At 57.4% G+C, this 21,614-nt stretch overlaps 3 protein-coding genes across 11 annotated transcripts; 1 reads left to right on the forward strand and 2 right to left on the reverse strand.

Moving 5' to 3' along the window:
• Positions 1–17: 17 nt before the first annotated feature.
• On the forward strand, positions 18–5,275 carry NOL3 (nucleolar protein 3). Of its 5 annotated transcripts, none has more exons than XM_057300054.2 (5): positions 32–114; positions 688–3,591; positions 3,707–4,009; positions 4,166–4,491; positions 4,592–5,275. In XM_057300054.2, exons 2-5 carry the CDS (start codon positions 3,414–3,416, stop codon positions 4,640–4,642), a joined length of 858 nt encoding a protein of 285 aa, XP_057156037.1. In that variant the 5' UTR covers positions 32–114; positions 688–3,413; the 3' UTR covers positions 4,643–5,275. The 5 variants fall into 5 exon arrangements, with proteins under 5 accessions (XP_063453728.1, XP_063453729.1, XP_057156037.1 ...); XM_008964619.6 differs by having other exon boundaries at positions 33–114; positions 3,707–3,999; positions 4,166–4,489; XM_063597658.1 differs by lacking the exon at positions 688–3,591 and having other exon boundaries at positions 18–114.
• On the reverse strand, positions 5,147–13,847 carry MATCAP1 (microtubule associated tyrosine carboxypeptidase 1). Of its 2 annotated transcripts, none has more exons than XM_003812213.7 (7): positions 12,786–13,847; positions 9,570–10,195; positions 9,344–9,487; positions 8,959–9,091; positions 7,727–8,032; positions 7,538–7,635; positions 5,147–6,498 (listed from the first exon to the last, which is right to left on the reverse strand). In XM_003812213.7, the coding sequence occupies exons 2-7, from the start codon at positions 10,137–10,139 to the stop codon at positions 6,334–6,336; spliced, it is 1,416 nt and encodes a 471-aa protein (XP_003812261.1). In that variant the 5' UTR covers positions 10,140–10,195; positions 12,786–13,847; the 3' UTR covers positions 5,147–6,333. The 2 variants fall into 2 exon arrangements, with proteins under 2 accessions (XP_003812261.1, XP_063453722.1); XM_063597652.1 differs by having other exon boundaries at positions 8,931–9,091.
• A 16-nt stretch (positions 13,848–13,863) lies between these two features.
• Positions 13,864–21,563, reverse strand: EXOC3L1 (exocyst complex component 3 like 1). Of its 4 annotated transcripts, XM_003812206.6 has the most exons (14): positions 19,502–21,563; positions 19,162–19,214; positions 18,558–18,718; positions 18,258–18,477; positions 16,748–17,360; positions 16,545–16,662; positions 16,283–16,408; positions 16,081–16,181; positions 15,761–15,871; positions 14,887–15,016; positions 14,662–14,784; positions 14,428–14,583; positions 14,212–14,336; positions 13,868–14,130 (listed from the first exon to the last, which is right to left on the reverse strand). In XM_003812206.6, exons 2-14 carry the CDS (start codon positions 19,205–19,207, stop codon positions 13,920–13,922), a joined length of 2,241 nt encoding a protein of 746 aa, XP_003812254.4. In that variant the 5' UTR covers positions 19,208–19,214; positions 19,502–21,563; the 3' UTR covers positions 13,868–13,919. The 4 variants fall into 4 exon arrangements, with proteins under 4 accessions (XP_063453708.1, XP_063453706.1, XP_003812254.4 ...); XM_063597638.1 differs by lacking the exon at positions 14,212–14,336 and having other exon boundaries at positions 13,864–14,130; XM_063597636.1 differs by having other exon boundaries at positions 13,864–14,130; positions 14,212–14,583.
• Positions 21,564–21,614: the final 51 nt, after the last annotated feature.

A 21,614-nucleotide genomic window follows, 5' to 3' on the forward strand; every position in this document is an offset into this window, starting at 1 on the left:
CTCCCTATTCCCAGCAGCCCTGGCCGCCCCGCCCCCGCCGCAGCTGCTGCACCCACCCCCACCCTGCCCGGCCCTTTCTGCACCGTCATCTCCTGCCCCGCCGAGGCTTGACCCGTGAGTGGGGACGCCCAAAACGGGCCAGACCGGGAGCCCCACTCCCGGCTGTGGGAGGGAAGGGAAACCGAGATTGGGCAGAATCAGCGCCCCACCACCCGCTGCGGCGCTCGGGGGTCGGGGGGGCGGGGTGGGTAGGTCTGTGGGCCCCGCCCTGCCGCAGGACTCTCAAGCTCTGGGACTGGGTGGAGGGAGGTGGGGGGGGGGAAAAATCCGTGCAGTCGCACATGCGCAAAGGCTCTTCACTGTCCCAAGACCCTGGCTTCCTGGCCAAAGAGCCCGCGCAGCGAGGTGGGGTTGGGGGATGGGACCCAGCTCCGTGCCCCGCCACCTGGCTCTCTGGGAAGAATCGGACCTGTCACCCTCGAAGGACTGGCCGCTAAATAACTTCGGTATTGAGAGCTGTGAGAGCCTCAAAGGGAGGGCCCAGACCAGCTGGAGTCTCTACCCCCAGACAGGATAAAGGGCAGGACTTGGGATCATAGGAGGAGGAGGCTAACATGAAAACAACTTAGGTTGGAGAGAAGGAGGGGCCAATCCAATCTGCACCCTCCCTGTGTCTGTCCCGAGTAGGTGCTGTCCCCCTCTCCCTTCCTTTGCCCACCGATTGGAGGGACACTCTGGAAAACTCAGTTGAAGAAAGCGGAGAGTCTGCGTGTACACAGTGCAATGATGTCAGTTAATGCACTAGTGAGGGCATGTGTTTTTCACGGGGTACACAGAAGAAGGAACCACCAGCCCTTGGGACACTTAGGCATTGGTGTAGACAAGGGAACATTTGAGTCCTGGAGGATGGATAGGTCCACGGAGCGGAGGGAGGAGAAAAGGATTCCAGTCTTAGCGATCAGCATCAGCAAAGGCTCCGAGGTGCCAGAGGCATAGTGAGTTCTCCGATCCCTGGCTGGTGGAGGGAAGCTGGGAAGGGCCTGGCTGTCCAGGGTGGTGGGAGGAGGCTAGAGTAGCCAGACCAGATATTTTGGGTTGTCTCTGATGGGCAGTGGGGTGTGGGGGGGAGGTAGATAGGTATTTAGGATGGAATTCTGCTAGACAGGAAAATATAGTTCAGTTCCTCATAGTTCAGGCTGGAGCAAGTAAGATTCCAGTTTTACCACTGAATCTCTGAGCCTGTCTCCTCATCTGTAAAATGGGAACAGCAATCCTAGCCCAGAGGGTTGTCAAAGTCACTGTGCTATCGGGCCTGGCGGAATGGGAGTGAGAGGGGCTCAGAGGGACTGTTACAGGACATGAGGTGACGATGGTGGGGTGGCAAGGCAGGAGCTGATGGAGACTCACTGAGAAGTGGAGAAGCAAGATTCATCACATATGGGACATAAAGGGAGATGGAGGGGCAGGGGGTAGTCCTGGTCTCGGCCTGGGGGGGAAGGGCTTCAATGGGAGGAAGCCAGGGTGTGAAGTGACGGGGGAGGTATAGTGTGACACCAGAGGGTACTGAGAAAGACCTGGGAGGCAGGATGGCAGCTAGGACTAAATCCTCTCTCCCAGAGAAGGCCGAGCCTCCTAGAGCCAGAGAAGGAGGCAGAGGAGGGACAGCAAAGGGAAGAAGAGATGGGAAGATGCCGTGTGAACAAAGCCAAGGCAGGGAGGAGAAGAAGTTATTATCAGGGTGGGGGTGGGCTGAGGGCATGGTTCAAGGCCTGATGTCTTTGCCTCCTAATGCCGGGGGTCTTGCTGGCTGGGTCAGGCCACTCACAGGAATGGGCCATAATCCTTGGTTGACAATAAATGGACAAAGCAGCTGGGTGCGGTGGCTCATGCCTGTAATCCCAACACTTTGGGAGGCCAAGGTGGGCGGATCACGAGGTCAGGAGTTCGAGACCAGCCTAGCCAACATAGTGAAACCCCGTCTCAACTAAAAACACAAAAAATTAGCTGAGCATGGTGCGGGCACCTGTAATCTCAGCTACTCGGGAGGCTGAGGCAGAAGAATTGCTTGAACTCAGGAGGCGGAGGTTGCAGTGACGAGAGAATGTGCCACTGCACTCCAGCCTGGGCAACAGAGTGAGACTCTGTCAAAAAAAAAAAAAAATGGATAAAGCAGATTGACTCTCCCTAATAGCCGCTGTTGGTAGAGATAGTTTCTCAAGAGCCAGGCATGGTGGTTCACACGGTGGTTCACAAAGTGCTGGTAATCCCAGCACTTTGGAAGGCTGAGATGGGAGGATCGCTTGAGGCCAGCAGTTCGAGACCAGCCTGATCAATATAGCAAGACCAGGACAGGCGCGGTGGCTCACGCCTGTAATCCCAGCACTTTGGGAGGCCAAGGCAGGGGGATCACGAGGTCAGGAGTTCAAGACCAGCCTGGCCAACATAGTGAAACCCCGTCTCCACTAAAATAAATAAATACAAAAAATATATATAGCAAGACCCCACCTCTAAAAAAAAAAAAAAAAAAAAAAAAAAGGCTGGGCACGAGAATCACTTGAGCCTGGGAGGAGGAGGTTGCAGTGAGCCAAGATTGCGCCACTGCACTCCAGCCTGGGCAACAGCGAGACTCCATCTCAAAAAAAAAAAAAAAAAAAAAAGGTCTCTCAAAATAGTGCGATCCATGGAGGAAAATCAGTCCAAGTTCGGCAAGTATTTGTCGGTATCCTGTATGAGCTAGGCCTTGGGTACTTCAAGATCAAACAACAAATGTCTGTAGGTCATTCCCAGGTCAGCAGGGAGCCAGATGGGTCAGCAGGGAGACAGTCACATTAGGAGTTAGGGCTTCAGTAGGGAGGCAGGTGGGTCTCAGGTGATGTCAAGAGATCTTGGTCAGAGCTAGGCCTGAAGAAGATTCTGGTATCTCTGCTCAGGAATCAGGGGACCAGGAAGGGCCATGAGACTACATTGGGGTTGCACTATGGTGGTGGTGTTGGTGGGAGGGTGTAGAGGCGGGGCTTGTCCTGGAAAGTTGGATATCAGGGTCAAGGTAAGGGGAGAGGGGCAGGGAGGCTCTCAGCACTTTGTGCTCTGGGTTCAGAGGGGACTGGAGGATAGAGTATGGAAGCAGGGAGCTCTGATCCTGGGTTCTGCACGGCCAAAGCAGGAGGCAGAAGGCTGGACTTAGTAAGTGGTGAGGATGGTGAGAGAAATATTCAGGAGTCAGACTGGAAAGGACTTGTCTGCAAGCTGGGTGTGGAGTATCAGCATCAATCCTAGGTTTTTCTGCCTGGTTAGGTGGGGAAGCAGATTTGAGAGAAAGACCTTAGTTTGGATAAACGGAGTCTGAACTCGCCTCGGATTTGCCGGGGGTGGAGCTCAGGACGTCCTGGTTGGGGAGGGCATTCAGAGAGTAGATGCCAGTACTGGGAAAGGCAGGGGAGGAGAGGAGAGCCACGGCTGACGCTTGGGGACAGAAGGAGGAGCCTGAGGAGGAGACAGGACAGAACGTCTGGAGAGGCAGGAGGACACCGAGTTCCCCGTGTTGGCCTCCAGGTCCTGTGCTTGCGGAGCCGTCTGGCGGCTGGGATCGAGGTGAACTTAAACCCCAGCCTGGGTGTTCACTGGGGGCATTGAGAGAGTGGTCAGAGGCGGCGAGGGCAGCGGGGAGGGCACCCCCCCATTACTTCTCTCCCCTTTCCCCATGCAGCCCCGACAATGGGCAACGCGCAGGAGCGGCCGTCAGAGACTATCGACCGCGAGCGGAAACGCCTGGTCGAGACGCTGCAGGCGGACTCGGGACTGCTGTTGGACGCGCTGCTGGCGCGGGGCGTGCTCACCGGGCCAGAGTACGAGGCATTGGATGCACTGCCTGATGCCGAGCGCAGGGTGCGCCGCCTACTGCTGCTGGTGCAGGGCAAGGGCGAGGCCGCCTGCCAGGAGCTGCTACGCTGTGCCCAGCGTACCGCGGGCGCGCCGGACCCCGCTTGGGACTGGCAGCACGTGGGTCCGGGTGAGCGCGCGGGGCGGGGCCTAGGGCAGAGCAGGGACGGGGCTGGGGCAGACAAAAGGCCCGGGGAGGGCAGGGTTGTCGTCTCCGCTAGAAGTAGGCGAGTGTGAAACCGCACAGGGGTAAATTGAGCCTCAGTCACTCCCACTTCCGCCCCAGGCTACCGGGACCGCAGCTATGACCCTCCATGCCCAGGCCACTGGACGCCGGAGGCACCCGGCTCGGGGACCACATGCCCCGGGTTGCCCAGAGCTTCAGACCCTGACGAGGCCGGGGGCCCTGAGGGCTCCGAGGTGGTGCAATCCGGGACCCCGGAGGAGCCAGAGCCAGAGCTGGAAGCTGAGGCCTCTGAAGAGGCTGAACCGGAGCCGGAGCCAGAGCCAGAGCTGGAACCCGAGGCTGAAGCAGAACCAGAGCCAGAACTGGAGCCAGAACCGGACCCAGAGCCCGAGCCGGACTTCGAGGAAAGGGACGAGTCCGAAGGTGTGAGTCCGCCCAAACCCTAAGCCGGCTTGGCGGGAGGGCATGGCCTGGGAAGCGGATGCCGGACCCCACCTCTTTGACCATTGTTCCCGTCATCTCTAGATTCCTGAAGGCCAGAGCTCTGACCGGCGGTGCCCCGCCCATGCTGGATAGGACCTGGGATGCTGCTGGAGCTGAATCGGATGCCACCAAGGCTCGGTCCAGCCCAGTACCGCTGGAAGTGAATAAACTCCGGAGGGTCGGAGGGGACCTGGGCTCTCTCCACGATTCTGGCTGTTTGCCCAGGAACTGAGGGTGGGTACCTCTGAGTCCCAGGGACCTGGGCAGCCCCAAGCCCACCACGAGCATCATCCAGTCCTCAGCCCTAATCTGCCCTTAGGAGTCCAGGCTGCACCCTGGAGATCCCAGCCCCAGCCCCCTAGTGGGACAAGGACCTGACCCTCCTGCCCGCATACACAACCCATTTCCCCTGGTGAGCCACTTGGCAGCATATGTAGGTACCAGCTCAACCCCATGCAAGTTCCTGAGCTGAACATGGAGCAAGGGGAGGGTGACTTCTCTCCACGTAGGGAGGGCTTAGAGCTCACAGCCTTGGGAAGTGAGACTAGAAGAGGGGAGCAGAAAGGGACCTTGAGTAGACAAAGGCCACACACATCATTGTCATTACTGTTTTAATTGTCTGGCTTCTCTCTGGACTGGGAGCTCAGTGAGGATTCTGACCAGTGACTTACACAAAAGGCGCTCTATACATATTATAATAAATATATTCGCTTACTAAATGAATAAGGACTTTCCAACTGCGTTTCTGAGTTTTACAGATGGGAAAACTAAGGCCAAAGGATAGGAGTGGGGTTCACACAGCTAAGTCTGAAGGGAAACTGGAAGCAGCAACCACCTCTGCACCTCACCTGGTCTAAGAGGGGTTCAGGACTTGGGCCACCAAACTCTACGGCCTGTCCCTCAGGTGCAATTGCAGCTGCTCCTAGGCTATGCCAACCTCTGCCAGAGACCAGCTGTGAGGGTGTGAGCAAAGACAGGAACAGCAGAGGCCAGTGGCGGGAGTGGGGAACAGGGCCAAGGGAGCTCTTGGGCTTGACTCTCAAGGCCTGAATCAGTGTGTGTGTGTGTGTGTGTGTGTGTGTGTGTGTAATGGGAGTGGGGCTGGGAAAATTGGTGCCTTCCAAGAAGGAGTGTCCTGTCCAACCCCCCCCACCCCCAACCCCACGGAACCTTCAGGAGCTGCTGCTCCCAGCCACAGGAAGTAGACCATATAAATATGGAATAAATACATGACCAGTGAGAGAGGCAAAATGTCGGAAAGCAGACCCCAGGCCAGCTGGGTCTCTACTACCAGGACCCCAGGCTCAGGCCATCAATCACCCCAGGAGAAGGGAGCCCGACCCCCACCAGGACCCAGTGAGAGGTAGACAGCACGAATGCTGAAGGAGCACCAAGGGGCCAGGTAAGGGAAGGGAGAGACTGGAGTACTGGGACAACCAAAGCCATCTCATGCAAGAACAAGTTTCTATTCCCAAACCACCCCCATCCCCATCAATGCTCAGCTCTCTTCCTGCCCCCATGCCTTCCCTCTGCTCAACAGAGAGCTGGAGGCAGGAGGGCGACTCAGTTTGCCAGACATGCTGCTGCAGGTCCCCAGACCCCAGGGAGGCTGGCAAGGGACACAAACACTTTGATGTTGCCACTCCTCCTCAAGGAATGCTCCTGCCCTCCCAACACCCCCAAGAAACACCTAGGCCGTGGACGCACAGAGCAAACTGCTTCATGTTCTGGGGGCCTATCTGGAGCTTCTGTCCAGGGCCTCTGTCTGCAGCCCTCAACGGACATCAGTCGGGTAGCAGGCGACCCAGCTCCGCCTCATCCAGCCGGTTGGTGGCCATGATGTGCTCCAGCTGCTGCCGGTAGCGTGCCAAGTCCTGCATGAAGTGGGGCACCCGGGTATTATCCAGCACCCCATGGGGCCGCAGGTGGTCCACATCCTCATAGGACACCTGCAGGAGGAAGCCAGGCATCAGGCATAGGCAGTGGCCCCTGGCTTTCAGGTAGCTGGTCCCAGCCCACTGCTTACAGCTCACAGCCTTTGCTCCGGGACTTCTTCCTCTCCCCTCCTGATCCACAATTAGCTACAACGTTTTATACCTCTAGACTCAATCCTTCATCTTTGCTCTTTCTCTCAACAGTTTCTTTTTGTCATAGATGCCCTACAACCCCACTTCTCTCTCCAGCCCAGCCTCTCAGACCCTCACCTCCAAACATGGGCATCCAACTGCCTCCTTAATGTCTTCCCCTGGATAACCCTCAGGATGGCCCCATGTCCAATAGTCAACTCCTGAGTGCCAGCTTATGCCAGCTCCACCCTCTTCACAGTCACCCAGGTCAGATTCCCGGGAGGGGGCTTGGACTCTCACCCTCCCATCAGGGTAGCCGCTGAGTTAAAAGTATTCCCCTCTCTGAAGAGCTCTCCAGCTTGTCCCTTCACCTCCAACCCAGCGGCCACTGCCTGGTTAGGCCAGACCACCATCCCTTCTGCAGGAGTGACAGGCAAGGCCTCCTCCGTGCCCCTGCACTCCCTTCCCTAGTCCTCTCTCCAATCCACCTCCCATATGATGTCCAGAAGGAGCCTTCTGAAGCAAGTATCAGAGTCACTCCTCTGCTTAAAGCTCCTCTCACTCCCCGTTGCTTCAGATGAAATCTACTTTCCTCGGCCTGGCACAAATGCCAGTGCCAGGGAGTTGGTCCCTGGCCATTTCTGCAGCCTTCTTCCCCTGGCCTTCCTGATCACTCCCTTGGCCTGGAATGCTCATCTCCTTTGAGATGCAGTATCTACATACACCTGCAGCCTCCGTTAAGCACCTGGTTTTGCTGCCAGAGTCATTTCATCTCCTGTTCTCACTTCCACCCACGCTCCCCCCCCCACCACCACCACAGGCCTGACACCCAGCCCTCGGTCTAGCACCAATCCGAGGCTCAGGGAATTCTACAGCGAGGCAGGGAGCTGGCTGGGACCTCTGAAGGTCCACAGCCCCTCACCTTGCCCAGTGAGGTCAGCAACGGGAAATCGATGGTCTGGCGATGTCGCAGAATGCGCACGATGCCGTCCAGGTACACCTGGTCCTTGCTGAAACAACCTGGGAGGGAAGGAGGGCGGTGAGCCCCGCCCCTCGCCCGAAGCCCCGCCCCCACCCCGCCTCTAGGCACCTCCCCCGCGCTGGCGCACACCTGGCAGCGAGGTGTCGGTCTGGCCGCGCTTGGCGCGCACGCAGTACTCCCAGCGCACGTCGGCGTCCTGCACGTAGCGCTCCAGGTCCTGGAAGAGCTGACGGAAGGACATGCGCGCGGCGCGGTGGATGGTGTAGTAGAGCAGTGCAGCGCGCCACAGGAACGGCTGCTTGCGGAACAGCACGCTGTGCAGGCTGGCCAGGCCCTCCTCCGTGGGGTTCGCCGGCCGCAGCCCGTACCGCAGCCGGCCCTCCGCGTTGTGCCACGGCTGGCGCGCGTTGTTCACGCCCCGCAGGTAGTGGGTGCCTGCGGGGAAGGCGAGGGGAGGCGGCGCTGGGCGGGGCGTTCGGGGACCCGCCTGCGAGCCCAGCCCTGGCCCTGTTCCATCTGGCCGGGGCTCTGGCCGCGACACTTCCATCCTCATGCTCCTGAACTCAGGCTCGCACACAGGCTCTCCCAGCCCCAGGCAGCGTGAAGCTCCTCCTCTTGTGGACTCGCACCCAAGGATCCACAGAGGCTCACATACATGAATCCTCTCCCACCCATCCGCCCCCCACCCTACACCCACGCACCCACACACGTGCACGAACTCTCCCAAACTGACATTGCCCCCAGCCCTCCTGGGCACAAGAATACATATACCACCCTGCCCAACATCCTGGGTGCCCATATCATCTTGAACAGTCACGCTGATGCCCCCGGTAAAAATCACCTCTTGCCCAGAGCAACAGGATTCTCGAGGAAGAGGGACAGACAGATAGGAATAGTGGTTAGTGCCCTGCACCCCCCTGCCCAAACTGGCCAGTCCCCCCTCCTAAACCAGGCGCCATGTGTCCTCAAGTCAAGTCCATTCCCAGGACCTGGCCTTCCATCCACCCTGGAGGGCCAGCGTGGTGGCTGGCCTGGTGGGACCCTGAGGGTTCTTTCTCTGGCCGGTCAGGGCCTGACCAGCCTTGCCCGCACTGTTGGGAGAAGTCGGAGAGGAAGTGGAGAGAAAAATATACCCGAAAGGACCAAGAGATGAGAGCGAGCCCAGAGCATGGGCAGGCATGTTCTGGCCTACCTCTGTAAGCAGAGGGCGGGAGGTGGCTGCTCAGGAAGGGAAAGCCCCGACCTCAGGAGGGAAGGGGGAGAAACAAAAAGGGGAGTTATTGGGGCCCCTCCTTCCCACCCGTCCCAGCTCCCAGGCCCCTTTCATGCCTACCCATCTGCCCGGATACCCACACCCTGACCTATCTCATGCCGCAGCATGCCCTCCAACCAGTACTGGCGGGCTCCGGTCAGGTTGATCGCCAATGTGGGCCGGCTGTTCTCCACCATCATCACTGCCTGGGACAGCAGGTCCTCACTCAGCTGCACCACAACCTGCAGGTGGCAGTGCTCTGAGCCATGGCCACCAGCCTGGGGCCAGGGTGCAGGTGGACCCAATGATGCTACAGGGCAGCGAGGCCAGACAATTGGCCAGGGCACCCACCCTTCATCACCTCTGCTCAGAACCAGCTCCCACCTCACTGGGGTAGGGGCAGGGGTGGGTCAGGTGTGAAGCTGGACCTGGGACCGCCCACAAGACACCCTGATTTGGGGCATGTAGAGGAAGGGCTCTGCAGGCAAGCTCACCTCCCCAACGCAGCCCTCCTTCTGCATGTATTTGCGCACAATCGACCATATCTGGCACTTGGTGAGCAGCTGCCCCCCAGTGGCAGCCTCAAAGTGTTCATAGGTTCCAAACTTCTCCAGAACAGCCTCAATGATGCCAACTGCCTGTACACGGGGCCACAGTGGCTGGTCAGGACAAGCCCCTTGGGTGGTCAGGGCCAGGATATGGTGGGGAGGCTGGACTGACCTGATGGATGAACTGTCCAGAGGCCTCGCAGTACTTTTCCAGCACAGCCGTGGGCATGGGCTCCTGGTACTCAAACTGTGGATTGTAGGTGTAATGGGACTGGAAGAACTTGTCTCGCTCACGGTCCATGTTGGTTGGCCGCAGGGCCACCAACATGCAGGGGCTCTTGCTGGCAATATGGCCTGCATCCCTTTGAGTCTTAGCAATGTGAGGCAGGGAGGCTGCAGGCCGCAGGGTGCCCCCACCTGGGTTCCGTCCCCGTCCAGGTGGAGGCCGTCCCAGGGTGCCACGCCCCCGCCGGCCAGTACTATTTACAGAGTAGGTGCTCTCACTGCGACGCATGTGGCCACGGTGGCCCAGGAGCATCTGTGAGAACGGCTGCTGCTCAGGCTGGGGCTGCAGTGCTGGGGGGACTGCCAGAGCCAGGGGCAAGGCCAGGGACTGAGACCAGGGGTACAGTGGTGGCCCATCTCGGTCTGAGGGCTTCAGCCTATGGCACAGGGATGGGGGACTGGTAGGCGGGCTGGGGGGTGCCTGATCATACGCCTGAGCCCCTGAGTCCAGCACCATTCTGTCCTGGGGGTCACATCCAGCCGGGTCACTCCAACTCCCCACACTGTCGACCTCTGGGGACACAGAAGGGCATGTGGAGACCAGCATGAGTGGGTGTGACCAAACGACCAGCAGGCCCTGTACTCCACATTGCCTCTGCTGGGCCCTTGGTGGGCCCAGGCTCTGCTACCAGGGGTCTGATTGGCTGCAGTGTCCATTGCCTCCAGCAGACTCACCCAAATATGCTGGGCCGGAAGAAAGCACTTTTGTTTTCGTTTTTGTTTTTTGAGATAGGGTCTCACTCTGTTGCCCAAGGTGGAGTGCAGTGCAATGATCACAGCTCATTGCAGCCTCCAACTCCTGGCCTGAAGTGATCCTCCCGCCTCGGCCTCCCAAAGTGCTGGAATTAAATGCATGAGCCATCGCACCCAGCCGAAAGCAAGAGTTTTAAACACCCACCTAGATGGTGGTTACTGGAATCCTCTCAGCCTGAGCTCCTGAAGGCAAGGACTGAGCCCCTTACTCGTGATTCTAATCTCTGTGCTCACTCACTTAATCTGGGAGGTGGTACAGTGCAGCTTCAGCTGCCTGGGCAGATTAGGTAGGTGAGAAGACCTCAGGGACTGCCTTCAGCCTATGGCATCTTCTCAGTGCCACCCCTGCCCATCCACCTGGCTTTACCCACATCCTCCTGCCTATTTGGCCTCAGTCAGTTTCAATGTTTGAGGGCCCCATGCTTACGCCGGTACCCCCCAGAATGCCCTCTCTCCTCTGAGCCATCTGTTGAAATCCAAATTAGAATCTGCTTTTGGGAAGCAGAAGAAAGCTTCAGCAAATCCAAGCCAATCTCTGGCTTGTCCCCTATCTGAGGGATCTTTCCAGTGGTCATCCAAAGCCAGTGTCAGGGCGCTCACCCCGACTCTGTTCCAGGACTCAGTCCAATCCCAACCCTCCCCAGAGACTGCCTGGAGAGGCTCCAGCTGCTGAGCTCCCTTGCCTGCTCAGTGACTCATTTCCAGCATTTCTCCTCTCTCCTACATCATCAATCTCTTCCTCTCTACTGGAGTCTTTCCATCAGGATAAACACATGCTGTTAGTTCTCCATCTTAAAAAACAAAACAAAACCCTCACTAGAACCCACACTCCTCCAGCTACAGCCCCGCTGCATCTCCCTCCACCTGCTCCTATTGCAGCACATACCTCGAGTCATCTATACCCAGTCTCCAGTTCCTTTTTTCCTGTTCTCTCTTAAATTCACTCCAATTAGCCTTTTGTTCCCAGCACTCCATCCAAATTGATCTGATCAAGGTCACCAATGACCAGCAATGACCTTCATATTGATCAGCACCCGATACAGTTAATCACTACCTCCTGGAGGCCAGGCAGGGTGGCTCACGCCTGTAATCCCAGCACTTTGGGAGGCCGAGGCGGGTGGATCACCTGAGGTCGGGAGTTCGAGACCAGCCTGACCAACATGGAGAAACCCCATCTCTACTAAAATACAAAATTAGCTGGGCGTGGTGGCACATGCCTGTAATCCCAGCTACTCGGGAGGCTGAGGTAGGAGAATCGCTTGAACCCGGGAGGCGGAGTTTGCGGTGAGCCAAGATTGTGCCATGGCACTCCAGCCTGGGCAACTACAGCGAAACTCCATCTCAAAAAAAAAAAAAAAAAGTCACTGCATCCTGGAAACATGCTGTCCACTTGGTTTTTCAAACACAGTCGAACTTAGTTCTCCTCCTACCTTGCTGGTCATCCCTGTCTCCCTGACCTCTTAATACTGTAATGCTCCAGGACTTGCCTATGGAAACTTCTCCATTTATGTTCACTCCCTAGATGTTCTCATCCACTCTTGTGGTTTTACATACATTAGCTCAGACTTCTTCCATAAACTTTAGACCAGTGTTGCCAATTTCAGTGCAATTTGAGATACTGTCTATTTGCCCAGGCTGGTCTTGAATTCCTGGCCTCAAGCGATCTTCCCACCTCAGCCTTCCAACTAGCTGGAACCACAGGCACATGCCATCATGTCCATCTTCACTGCAGTGTCATCACTTGAATGTTTAATAGGCATATCAAACAGAATATGTCCTCTGTCTGGGATGTTCCTCCCCCTGTATAATGGCATGGGTCACTCTCTCACTTTCCTCAAATCTCTGCATCAATACCATGTTATTAGAAAAGCCTAACACACCCTCAATAAAATAGTAAACCTCCTCTCCCCTCTCCACTATCTCCCCTTCCCCAAATTATTGTTCTTTGTAGCAGTCATCACCATCTGGAGTGTACTTCAGTACAGTTTATATTTGTATGATAGGTATATTTGATAGTTATCTGTTTTATCTTTTCCAATATTCACAGCTGTGTCCCCAGAACCCAGAACAGTGCCTGGCCCGCAGCAATTGCTCAATAAATAAATGAATCCAAGAGCTCTTCTTTCAGAACTAGAATTATTCCTTCCCTGCACTTTGCTTCCCTATCTAGACTTCATCTTCCCCCTCTCCACTCCTCTCTACCCTGCCTAATGACCAGCTGCTTGAAAAGACTTCAGGTCCCAGGCTTCACTCCCTTTAACTAACTGTACAGTTTTTTGGACTCCTCACCCCTTTACAGGTTTCTACTTGGCCCAGTCCCCTCCATCTCCCCTTCTTTCATTCGACATACCTCCTCGAAATTACCAGAATACGCCTGTTTTTTTCACGTCTCGGGTCCTTCCGCCAAGAATGCCTTTGCAATATATTCCTGGAGCAAACTCTTAACCATTCTTCAAGGCTCAGTTTAGGCCTCACTTCCTCCAGGAAGCCTTCCCCGCGTCTAGTGTCCCACTGCTTCGGCGACTTCTTTACTCAGAGCTGTCACTGTTGGAGTCTAGGTCCGTGTCCTCCCACAATCCCCTGAACTCCCCGAAGGCAGGAATGGGGTCTGATTCACCCCCGTGTACCAAGCACCCAGCACTGGGTGCATAATGAATGAAGGATGGATGGGGGAGGAGCCCCCCACTATTAAGGCGGGGTCTGGTGACAAATGAGAGGGTGTGGCCTGTGCCGATGAGAAGCCCCGGAGAGGACAAGGTGAAGAGCCAATGGGGAACCAGAAATTGAGGAGGGGCGTGACCTGCAGCCAATAAGTGGTGGGGGATAAGGTGAAGGGCGTGCCCAATGGAGGGTGGGGCCAGGAGACAATGGAGTGGAGGCTTCTCCGGGAGATCAGGAAAGGTCGCGTCGCGCGCCTCCTCCCGGCCTTTGGGGGGGTCCGTCCGCGTGCCGTGCCCCCACCTGTTAGCTCCTCTGCTCGCCGCCCGCCGCTCCCGCTCTGCTACACCGGCCACCGGACGCCCAGCCGGCGGGAGCCGACGCCGATGACGTACGTCCTCGGGCGCGCGCACGCTCTTACGAAAGCGTGGGGCTTCGCGTCAGTCTCCGCGGCGGCGCGCCCCCGAGGCCACTGGGAGCGAAGCCAGGCAGGGTTGAGGGGGCGGTGTTCGTGGTCCTGGGCCCGCCCCCTTCCCAAGGCCACAGCGAGTTGCTGGGCTTCAGGGGCTCCCAGGCGGCCAGGGCGGCGGAGACTCTTGCTCACGGCCTGGGCGCGGAGACGTGGGGGCGTAGCCCGCGGCCTCGGGAACGCAGTCTGCACAGAGGGCAGATGCCTGCATAGGCGGGGCGCAGCCCGTGTACCAGGACGGGAGCCAGGATACTTTAAGCGTGTCACTCTGCAAGAATTCCCTCAACCCTCGTGGGCACTTTTATTCCATCCCACCTTCCCCAACACACACAGACTCAGGCGTCCGGCAGCCGTGGTTTATTCTGCGAGCAGCAGGGCTCGGGCGCAGGACCCCGAGGGCAGGCAGGAGGCCGGCGCGAGCGCGGGCGCGGGCACGAGGCTGAAGAGGACGCGGCGGCTCGCGCGGGGCGACGGCGGCAGCGCAGCCTGCAGGGAGCTGAGCGCGGCCAGGTGCTGCTCCCGGGACAAGTCCCCGCGCAGGCCCAAGAGGGCGGAGACGTGGTCCTCGCTGCAGGGGCACCAAGGAGGCGCGTCAGCCCCGTCCTCCCCGCCCTCCGGCTTCTCTTCCCTTTTGGCCCCCAGTCCGCACCTCACGTCGGGAAATTGTTGCCGCAGGCCAGCCACCTCCAGGCCCAGCAGCGCGGGGTCGCGGAGGTTTAGCAGCTCCCTCAGGGCGAGCAGCACCGGCGCGCAGTGCGCGTTCTCCTCCAGGCCCTGAGCACGTCGGGGTAGGGTCTCGCGCCAGCCCTCTCTCCCACCCAGCCACTGAGACTCTCGCCCGTCTGCCCGCCCAAGAAGCTCTCACCAAACTGAGGAAAAGCTGCTGAAGCTGGGCAGCATCGTGCCGCAGGCGTTCGGCCGCCTGTGTCCTCTCGTCGGCTCCGCGGCACACCAGGCGGCCTTGCATCAGCGCGCTCAGGTACTGGAGCACCACGGCACGCTCGGCCTCAGCCAGCAGCAGCTGCGGGGAGGCAATCAGGCGGGTGCAGGTCGCCTCTCACCCGCGCCGCCCCTTCCCCAATCTTTTCCCCCAACCCACCTGAACCGTGGGGTTCCGCACGCGCCAGAAGTCCCGGCAGAAGCGCCCCGTCCGTTCACACACACTTTCCAGGAGCTCGGGGCTCGACAGCCATTGGCGCGAGGGCAGATCCGCGAACAGGGGCTGGGGAAATGATCCAGATCTGGCATTGCTGCGGAGACCCCCATACGTAGCTGTACCGCCACCTCTCCACCTGCTCCCATCCTGACCTGAAGGAGGCCTCACCTGGAGCTCCGCCTGCAGCGTCTCCAACACCAAGCGGTAGATCCTCCTCTGCAACTCGTCCAGCGCAGCTTCCACTGGAGCCAAGGCCCCTGAAGGCGCCCCGTCCAGCTGCAGGACAGACACTGAGGAGCTGGACCGAGCAAAACTACGGCTTCAGGACCAAGGCCAAGGCCCGCAAGGCCCTCGGTGGTCCAGACCCTCCGGCGCCACCTTGTGGGGCAAGTGTTTGACGGGAGGGAGCGAGAACAGCGGCTCCCTGCACTTCTGGTCCCAGGCATGGACCAGGGCTGGGAGGCGGGCGCTTGGCGAGCTGCAAAGGACACGGCCCAGCGGGACCTGCCTCAAATTCGCGGTGCGACCTTGAGGAAAACATTCTTTCGGTTTCTGTTTCCTCATTCGTAAAGGAAGGGAACTATCCCAGTGAGGAGGGAGTAAAAAATCATCACTTGTTTTCCTTGCCCCCACCAAAAAGAACATACCACCCAAGAGGAAGGGAGTGTGTGTGTGTGCGTGTATAGACACAGCTGTAACCTCAGACATTACTGGCACAGAGTAGGGCCTTGAAATATTTGCTGGACGAATGAACAATTGACACCATGTGCCAGGCACTATGGTGGCCACTTTACATGTTATCTCATGTGATTCTCAGAACATTCCATTAGTACCCCCATAATACTAATGAGAAAAGTGAGATTCAGAGAGATTAGGTAACTCATCCAAGGTCACACAACTAGTAATTAGCAGAACTAGAATTGGAACCCCAGGGCGATGTGAGTCCAAAGTCCCTAGTGTCCTAGTGTGGGCTGAGCCCATACATAATAGGTACTCAATAGGGGGTTAGTGAAGGTGGGGTTCCCTGGGGGCCTTCTGGTACCTGAGTGCTGACTTGTGGTTGAGGGCGGCCAGTAGGTAGGGCACGTAATGAGGGGCCATTGATTTCCCCCTGAAGTGGTCTCGGGAGAATCGGATCAGAGCATCACTGAAGCTGCAATGGGCAGAGGTGGCTCCTGGACTTGCTGCTATGCTGGCATCCCCACAGCCCCAGTCCCTGGTACTCCTGTCCCACCTCCAAGATACCCAAGTCCTTGTTTGAAAGAGCCCTTTCCCTGTGACATGTCTTATTCACTCAGAGCCCCTTTGGGCTGCCTGGGGAGCAGGGATAGGTATCAGGAATGGGTCAGTGCCTCAGCAGACCTCCTCAAGAATATGCCCAGTTCTGACAGTGCCATGCCATGCACTCGCTGTTGCAGTGACTCACTGACCAGGCTGGCCACACGAATGTTCTCTTCCAGGATCTGCAGGCAGAAATGAGCAGCCATCGGCAAAGCTTCCCTCCTTCCTCTCCTCCCCACTGCCCCATGGAGGCTGCCTGCCTGTCTGGCCACTTCCCACCTACCTGCAGCACAATGGCTGGCATTGGTGAGTAATAGGAGCCAGACGGGTCTGTGTTGGGCCCCTGCTCCCGGCCCCACTCAGCTACCTCCCCATCCAGTGCATTCTGCAGCCACTGAGACACACTTGCCTGGGGGGAGGGGCCAGGGGCAAAGGAATGTAGCAGGGATCTGACCCTGCTGGAGATGGGTAGACATTCCACTCTGCAGATAAAGGCCCACAGCAGATAAGTAGGACTTCTCTGGACCTGTGCCTCAACTACTCACCTGGATGTTGGCCACAAATGTTGCCTCCAGCTGCTCAATGTTCTCCAAGGTCAGAAGGGGCTCCAGCTGGGACACATCAGCCTCAGGCCCCAACTCCAGGCTCCCCATCATTTCCTGCCTGGAGATGGGTGGCCTGGTGTCACACCAAGCCACCAGGCCCCCGCCTCTGATCCCCCATGTCCCGCTGCCCCAAAGGCACTGACCCCAGGTACACATGCAGTGCCCAGTGCAGCAAGGTGAAGGCATCCGCAGCTTCTAGCTCAGGCCCAGCAAGGAGGTTCTGCAGGCTGCGGCGCAAACCACTATGCAGCGTGTGGGCCCATAGCTGGACCACGTTGTACTGTGGCGGGCAGCAAGGCGCTACTAGTGCCTCAGCTGTGGCCAACTCGACTGGCAGGGCCACTCGCAGAGCCTCCAGCCACCCTGGTAGGGCCCCTGGTGCAGGCAGCAGAGGTGACCCAAAGTGGGCCCGCTCCAGGCCCTCCTGTAGTGCCCTCAGACAGCGCTGACGCCAGTCCCGGGGGACCTGGCCCAGGGGGGTTGTTCGTCCAGTCTCCACCTCCGCCACACGCACAGCAGCCACCAGCAGGGCTGGGTCCTCCCGTGCCAGCTTCCCCGCGGCCCCTGCAGCTGCTTCCACAGCCTGGCCCAGTGCCTCGAACAGAAGGTCCAGCCCCTGGAAGACTGGCAACTCCAGGCCCCCCAGGGGTGCCCACGTATCCTCTCGCAGCTGCTCCAGCTCCCGAAGGCTCACATATGCCTCCAAGAACTGTTGGCCATCAATCAGAGTCTGTGTGTGGGACACTGCAGCCGGCACTAATGAGAGTGAAAAGGAGACGGCCCTGGGTCTCAGCCTTCCCACCGCCTCAATGTGTACAGCAGGGGATACTGAGGCCCAGGGCGGGGGTGATGCATAAAATATTTAACAACCAGTAGAGTAAGCTGGGCACAGTGGCTCATGCCTGTAATCCCAGCACTTCGGGAGGCCAACGTGGGTGAATCACTTGAGGTCAGGAGTTTGAGACCAGCCCGGCCAACATGGTGAAATCCCATCTCTACTAAAAATACAAAAATTAGCCAGGCATGGTGGCACATGCCTGTAATCGCAGCTACTAGGGAGGCTGAGGCAGGAGGATTGCTTGAACCTGGGATATGGAGGTTGCAGTGAGCCGAGATCACACCACTGCACTCCAGCCTGGGTGACAGAGTGAGACTCTGTCTCAAAAACAAAACAAAACAAAAAATGAACAAAAAACCATAAATAAATAAATAAATAACCAGTAGAGTACTGGCCAATCTAAGAGGATCTTGGCAATGTCCTAAAGACCCGGTGGGCCAGAGGTCAACCCATGAACTCATGGAATATGAGGAAGCTGAGGATCCTGGAGGGAAGGCAGGGGAAATCGGGGGGTCCTGCCAGTACTCACTTAGCCACTCTGTTAGGGAAGAGTTTGAATATACTGATAACCAGGTGGCCAGAGTCACATGACTGGGTGTCTGTCCTGACTCAAGCATCCCACGCGTGGGAATCCCAGGATGAGCTGATTTGCACCCTGCCTCATAGGCCATGGGAAGCCCGGGCTACTGTCTGGGAGGTCCCTGGTGTGCTGCTCTATGCAGTTCCCCATCTAGTGGGCTGGGGCCCCTTGATTAGGGATGGGTGTTTGTGGACTGACTATTGGAGGCTGAGGCCCAGGGTCCCTGCATGCTCACCTGCCCGCAGCCGAGGCAGCAAGTGAGACAGGGCCTGCAGTTGCTTGTGCTGGGCAACCCGCTCCCGTAGGGGCTCTAGAGTCTGTAAGGCCTGGGACATGCCCTGGAGCAACCCACGGGCCTGGCTCAGGGCCTCCCGGGTTCCCTGCACCACCTCAATGGCCCGGGCCAGCTGCCACACACCAGTCTGCACGCCTTCCAGGTATGACTGCACCACTGACTGTGGAAAGATGGAGCCAGTGAGGCTGGGCCAGCCCTGCAGCACAGTCCCAGCACCCGCACCCCCTGCCCCATGCCCACCTTGAGGCGCGATTCCAGGGAGCAGGTACGCTGCACCTCGCGGCTGCGGTACTGGCCTAGCCTGGCCAGCCGCTCCGGCCGGTAGAAGATGCCTGAGGCCCACTTGAGCGCTGCACCCCGGGCCAGCTGCTCTGCCCGCTCCTGCTCTGGCCACTCAGGTCCTGGGAAGGAAGAGCCTGGGCAGCCGTGTAGTCAGGGAGGGAGGGCCCAACGACCCCAGTCCCAGCTTTCTTATTTATTTATTTATTTGTTTGTTTATTTGTTTATTGAGATGGAGTCTCGCTCTGTTGCCCAGGCTGGAGTGCAGTGGTGCAATCTCGGGTCCCTGTAACCTCCGCCTCCCGGGTTCAAGCGATTCTCCTGCCTCAGCCTCCCGAGGAGCTGGGATTACAGGCGCGTGCCATCACGCCCAGCTAGTTTTTTTATTTTTAGTAAAGACAGGGTTTCACTATGTTGGCCAGGTTGGTTTGGAGCTCCTGACCTCAGGTCATCTGCCCATCTCGACCTCCCAAAGTGTTGGGATTACAGGCGTGAGCCACTGCGCCCAGCCAGTCCCATCTTTGTTGCCGTCATTCCTCCCCTAGTCCACCCAAAAGGTTCATACCAGGGGACAACGCCGGCTGCATCTCATCCTTGGCTGCTGAGTCCATTGTGGGCCTGGAGGAGCCAGAGCTGAGGTGGGCCCGGGGCAAGCAGGCAGAGTAGATGCCCCTGTGAGCTGCTGCCTCTGTCTAAGCCCTTCTGAGAGGAGGAAGGAGGTTCTTCCCGGCCCCCTCGGGAAGTGAGAGGGAGCGGGTGTGATGCGGAGGGCACCTGGGAGGCTTTGCCTGCTAGGTTTCCCAGTCGTGCCCCTGCAGATGTCAAGCGAGACAGGGTGGGCACAGGCCTCCACTGGACCCTGGTCCTGCTCTGAGCTGCACAGGACAGTTTGCTACAGAACTTACCAGATTTGATCAGGCGTCCAGTTCTCCCTCCACAAATGACCTTGGCCTTGAGAACAGCCCTCTCCCCAATGCAGCTGGGCACGCCTGCCACTTGCTCACAGGGCCTGGGCAACTCCAGCTGACTCCAGCGTGCAGCTGAATTCCTCTCCCCAAGGAAGTCTCTCTCCCACTCCCCACCCAGAAGCCCCTTCTTCCCACCAAGGCTCCTCCCTCCCCAAGGCCATCAACAGAAAGGAAGGAAGCTGAGTCTCTGGCATTTTATTCCCAACAGGAAAGAGTGTCTGCACGGAGGGTGGGGACAGCTGGGCGACACTTCCCTGAGGGGCGGGGGGGTGGGGTGTACTTGTACTCAACCAGTCTTGACCAGCCTACCCAGAACCTCTTAGTGCTCAGGAGAGGAGATAGGGATTTGCTAGACTTGGCCTCAACCTGGGGTGGTGGGCAGAGTGTGCAGATATGGATGCAGACGACATCAACAGCACAGGATGAAAACTGTGTTGGCCAGCCTCTGAGGAGGATGTGTACCTCTGCGGAGGAGTGAGAGGTGGCAGGCTCTTGTGAAGAGGGGTGTGTTGGGGGGTGGCAGGAGAGGGTCATGAAAGCTGTGTTTATCTTTGTTTTAGACAGGGTCTTGATCTGTCACCAAGGCTGGAGTACAGTGGCACCACCATAGCTCGCTGCAGCCTTCTGGGCTCAAGCGATCTGCCTGCCTCAGCCTCCCAAAGTGTTGGGAGATTACAGGCGTGAGTCACCGCAACTGGGCAGCTGTGTTTATCTTGAGAGTTATAGGGAGCCAGGGAAGGGACTATAAGGTTTATTATTATTTAGTGGATGTTCAGTCCACCACCCAAATCCACCCTTCAGGACAGAAGTGCTCATTCTCCAGCTGCCAGGAGTGTAGGCTACTGAGATCACACCACTGAGTCTCTCAGTCAATATTGGGGTGCAAAAGCATGGTACCATCATGTGAACATGAACCCTTCAGAAGTGCTACCCCAATTTCAGAGATCCTAGTGGGATAGGCTGAGGCCTATAATATAATTGCATCTGCTCAATTCTGCTTGTCTTAATCCCTTAAAGGTGTGGATCCTGACCAGGTATGGTGGCTCACACCTGTCATCCCAGCATTGTGGGAGGCTGAGGTGGGAGGATCGCTTGAGCCCACGAGTTCAAGACTAGCCTGGGCAATATAGTGAGACCCACATCTCTAAAAAACTAAAAATAAATGAGGCGGGCATGGTGGTGCATGCCTGTGGTCCCAGCTACTTGGGAGGCTGAGGTGGGAGAATCGCTTGGGCCCAGGAAGCTGAGACGGCATTGATCTTGCCACTGCACTCTGGCCTGGGCAACAGAGTGAGACCCTGTCTCAAAAAAAAAAAGTGTGGATCCCCAACAAACTTGCTGCAAAACCCTGTCTCGAGTCCCATTTCCCAGAGAACCTGATCTAAAAGAAACAATAATAAATAGTAACAATGTTAAAAGTTACAAAATGACCCTATCACACATTCCTGCATGCCAGGAATGACTGAGTGCTTTACTGATATTTACACATAGGTAAACACATTTGCATTGGCTGAAGTGTTCATAACCCCATAGTCTCTGAGCACTGTACTGTGAGGACAAGATGAGCGAAAGATGAGGCTAGGACCATAGGTGGAACAAGGTGGACAAGGTAGATATAGTTAGTGCTTGCTGTTTGGCAGGAAGTGAGGGATAGGAATAGATGGGGTGACCCCAAGACAGTAGGGCAGCCTTTAGGAACAGGTTTGATGTGGCAGTAAAATGAGTTTGAAATATATAAAAGAATAAATAAAGAGAAAAAAACGGAAAAGGAACAGGTTTGAGGGAGCAGATTGGATTAGTCAGGTAGTGTGGTCTCCTCTCCCAAGATGGGGACTAGGCAGAGTTAGTGATGTTGGGGCAGATTGGCAAGGAAAGTTCCGATGGCGTCCCCTTCTCTACTGCCAGGGCGGCCCACTGACGCCCTTCTCATTCCTCCCCAACTTCATCCCAACTCCCCTGTCTACCCACGTAGTTTTCGTCTTATTCGGAGGCTGGACATTTGCTACTGGTCCCTGAAGTTTTGCGGCTGCACCCACAGACAGCAATAGCG

The sequence above is a fragment of the Pan paniscus genome, chromosome 18 (assembly GCF_029289425.2).
Source record: "Pan paniscus chromosome 18, NHGRI_mPanPan1-v2.0_pri, whole genome shotgun sequence".
Classification (NCBI taxonomy): Eukaryota; Metazoa; Chordata; class Mammalia; order Primates; family Hominidae; genus Pan; species Pan paniscus.

What these genes read in the sequence shown, in the direction of transcription:
- NOL3 (XM_063597657.1), top strand. Translation starts at nt 3,414, where the DNA reads ATGCCAGTACTGGGAAAGGCAGGGGAGGAGAGGAGAGCCACGGCTGAC. An exon ending in CCGCTTGGGACTGGCAGCAC is followed by an intron (nt 4,000 to 4,165) that starts GTGGGTCCGGGT and finishes CTTCCGCCCCAG; the next exon opens with GCTACCGGGACCGCAGCTAT. An exon ending in AAAGGGACGAGTCCGAAGGT is followed by an intron (nt 4,492 to 4,591) that starts GTGAGTCCGCCC and finishes CGTCATCTCTAG; the next exon opens with ATTCCTGAAGGCCAGAGCTC.
- MATCAP1 (XM_003812213.7), bottom strand. Translation starts at nt 10,139, where the DNA reads ATGGTGCTGGACTCAGGGGCTCAGGCGTATGATCAGGCACCCCCCAGC. An exon ending in GACCGACACCTCGCTGCCAG is followed by an intron (nt 7,636 to 7,726) that starts GTGTGCGCCAGC and finishes CTTCCCTCCCAG; the next exon opens with GTTGTTTCAGCAAGGACCAG. An exon ending in TGCTGACCTCACTGGGCAAG is followed by an intron (nt 6,499 to 7,537) that starts GTGAGGGGCTGT and finishes TTCCTCCTGCAG; the next exon opens with GTGTCCTATGAGGATGTGGA.
- EXOC3L1 (XM_063597636.1), bottom strand. Translation starts at nt 19,207, where the DNA reads ATGGACTCAGCAGCCAAGGATGAGATGCAGCCGGCGTTGTCCCCTG. An exon ending in CATTTGTGGCCAACATCCAG is followed by an intron (nt 16,409 to 16,544) that starts GTGAGTAGTTGA and finishes CCCTCCCCCCAG; the next exon opens with GCAAGTGTGTCTCAGTGGCT. An exon ending in CAACAATTTCCCGACGTGAG is followed by an intron (nt 14,131 to 14,211) that starts GTGCGGACTGGG and finishes GTGCCCCTGCAG; the next exon opens with CGAGGACCACGTCTCCGCCC.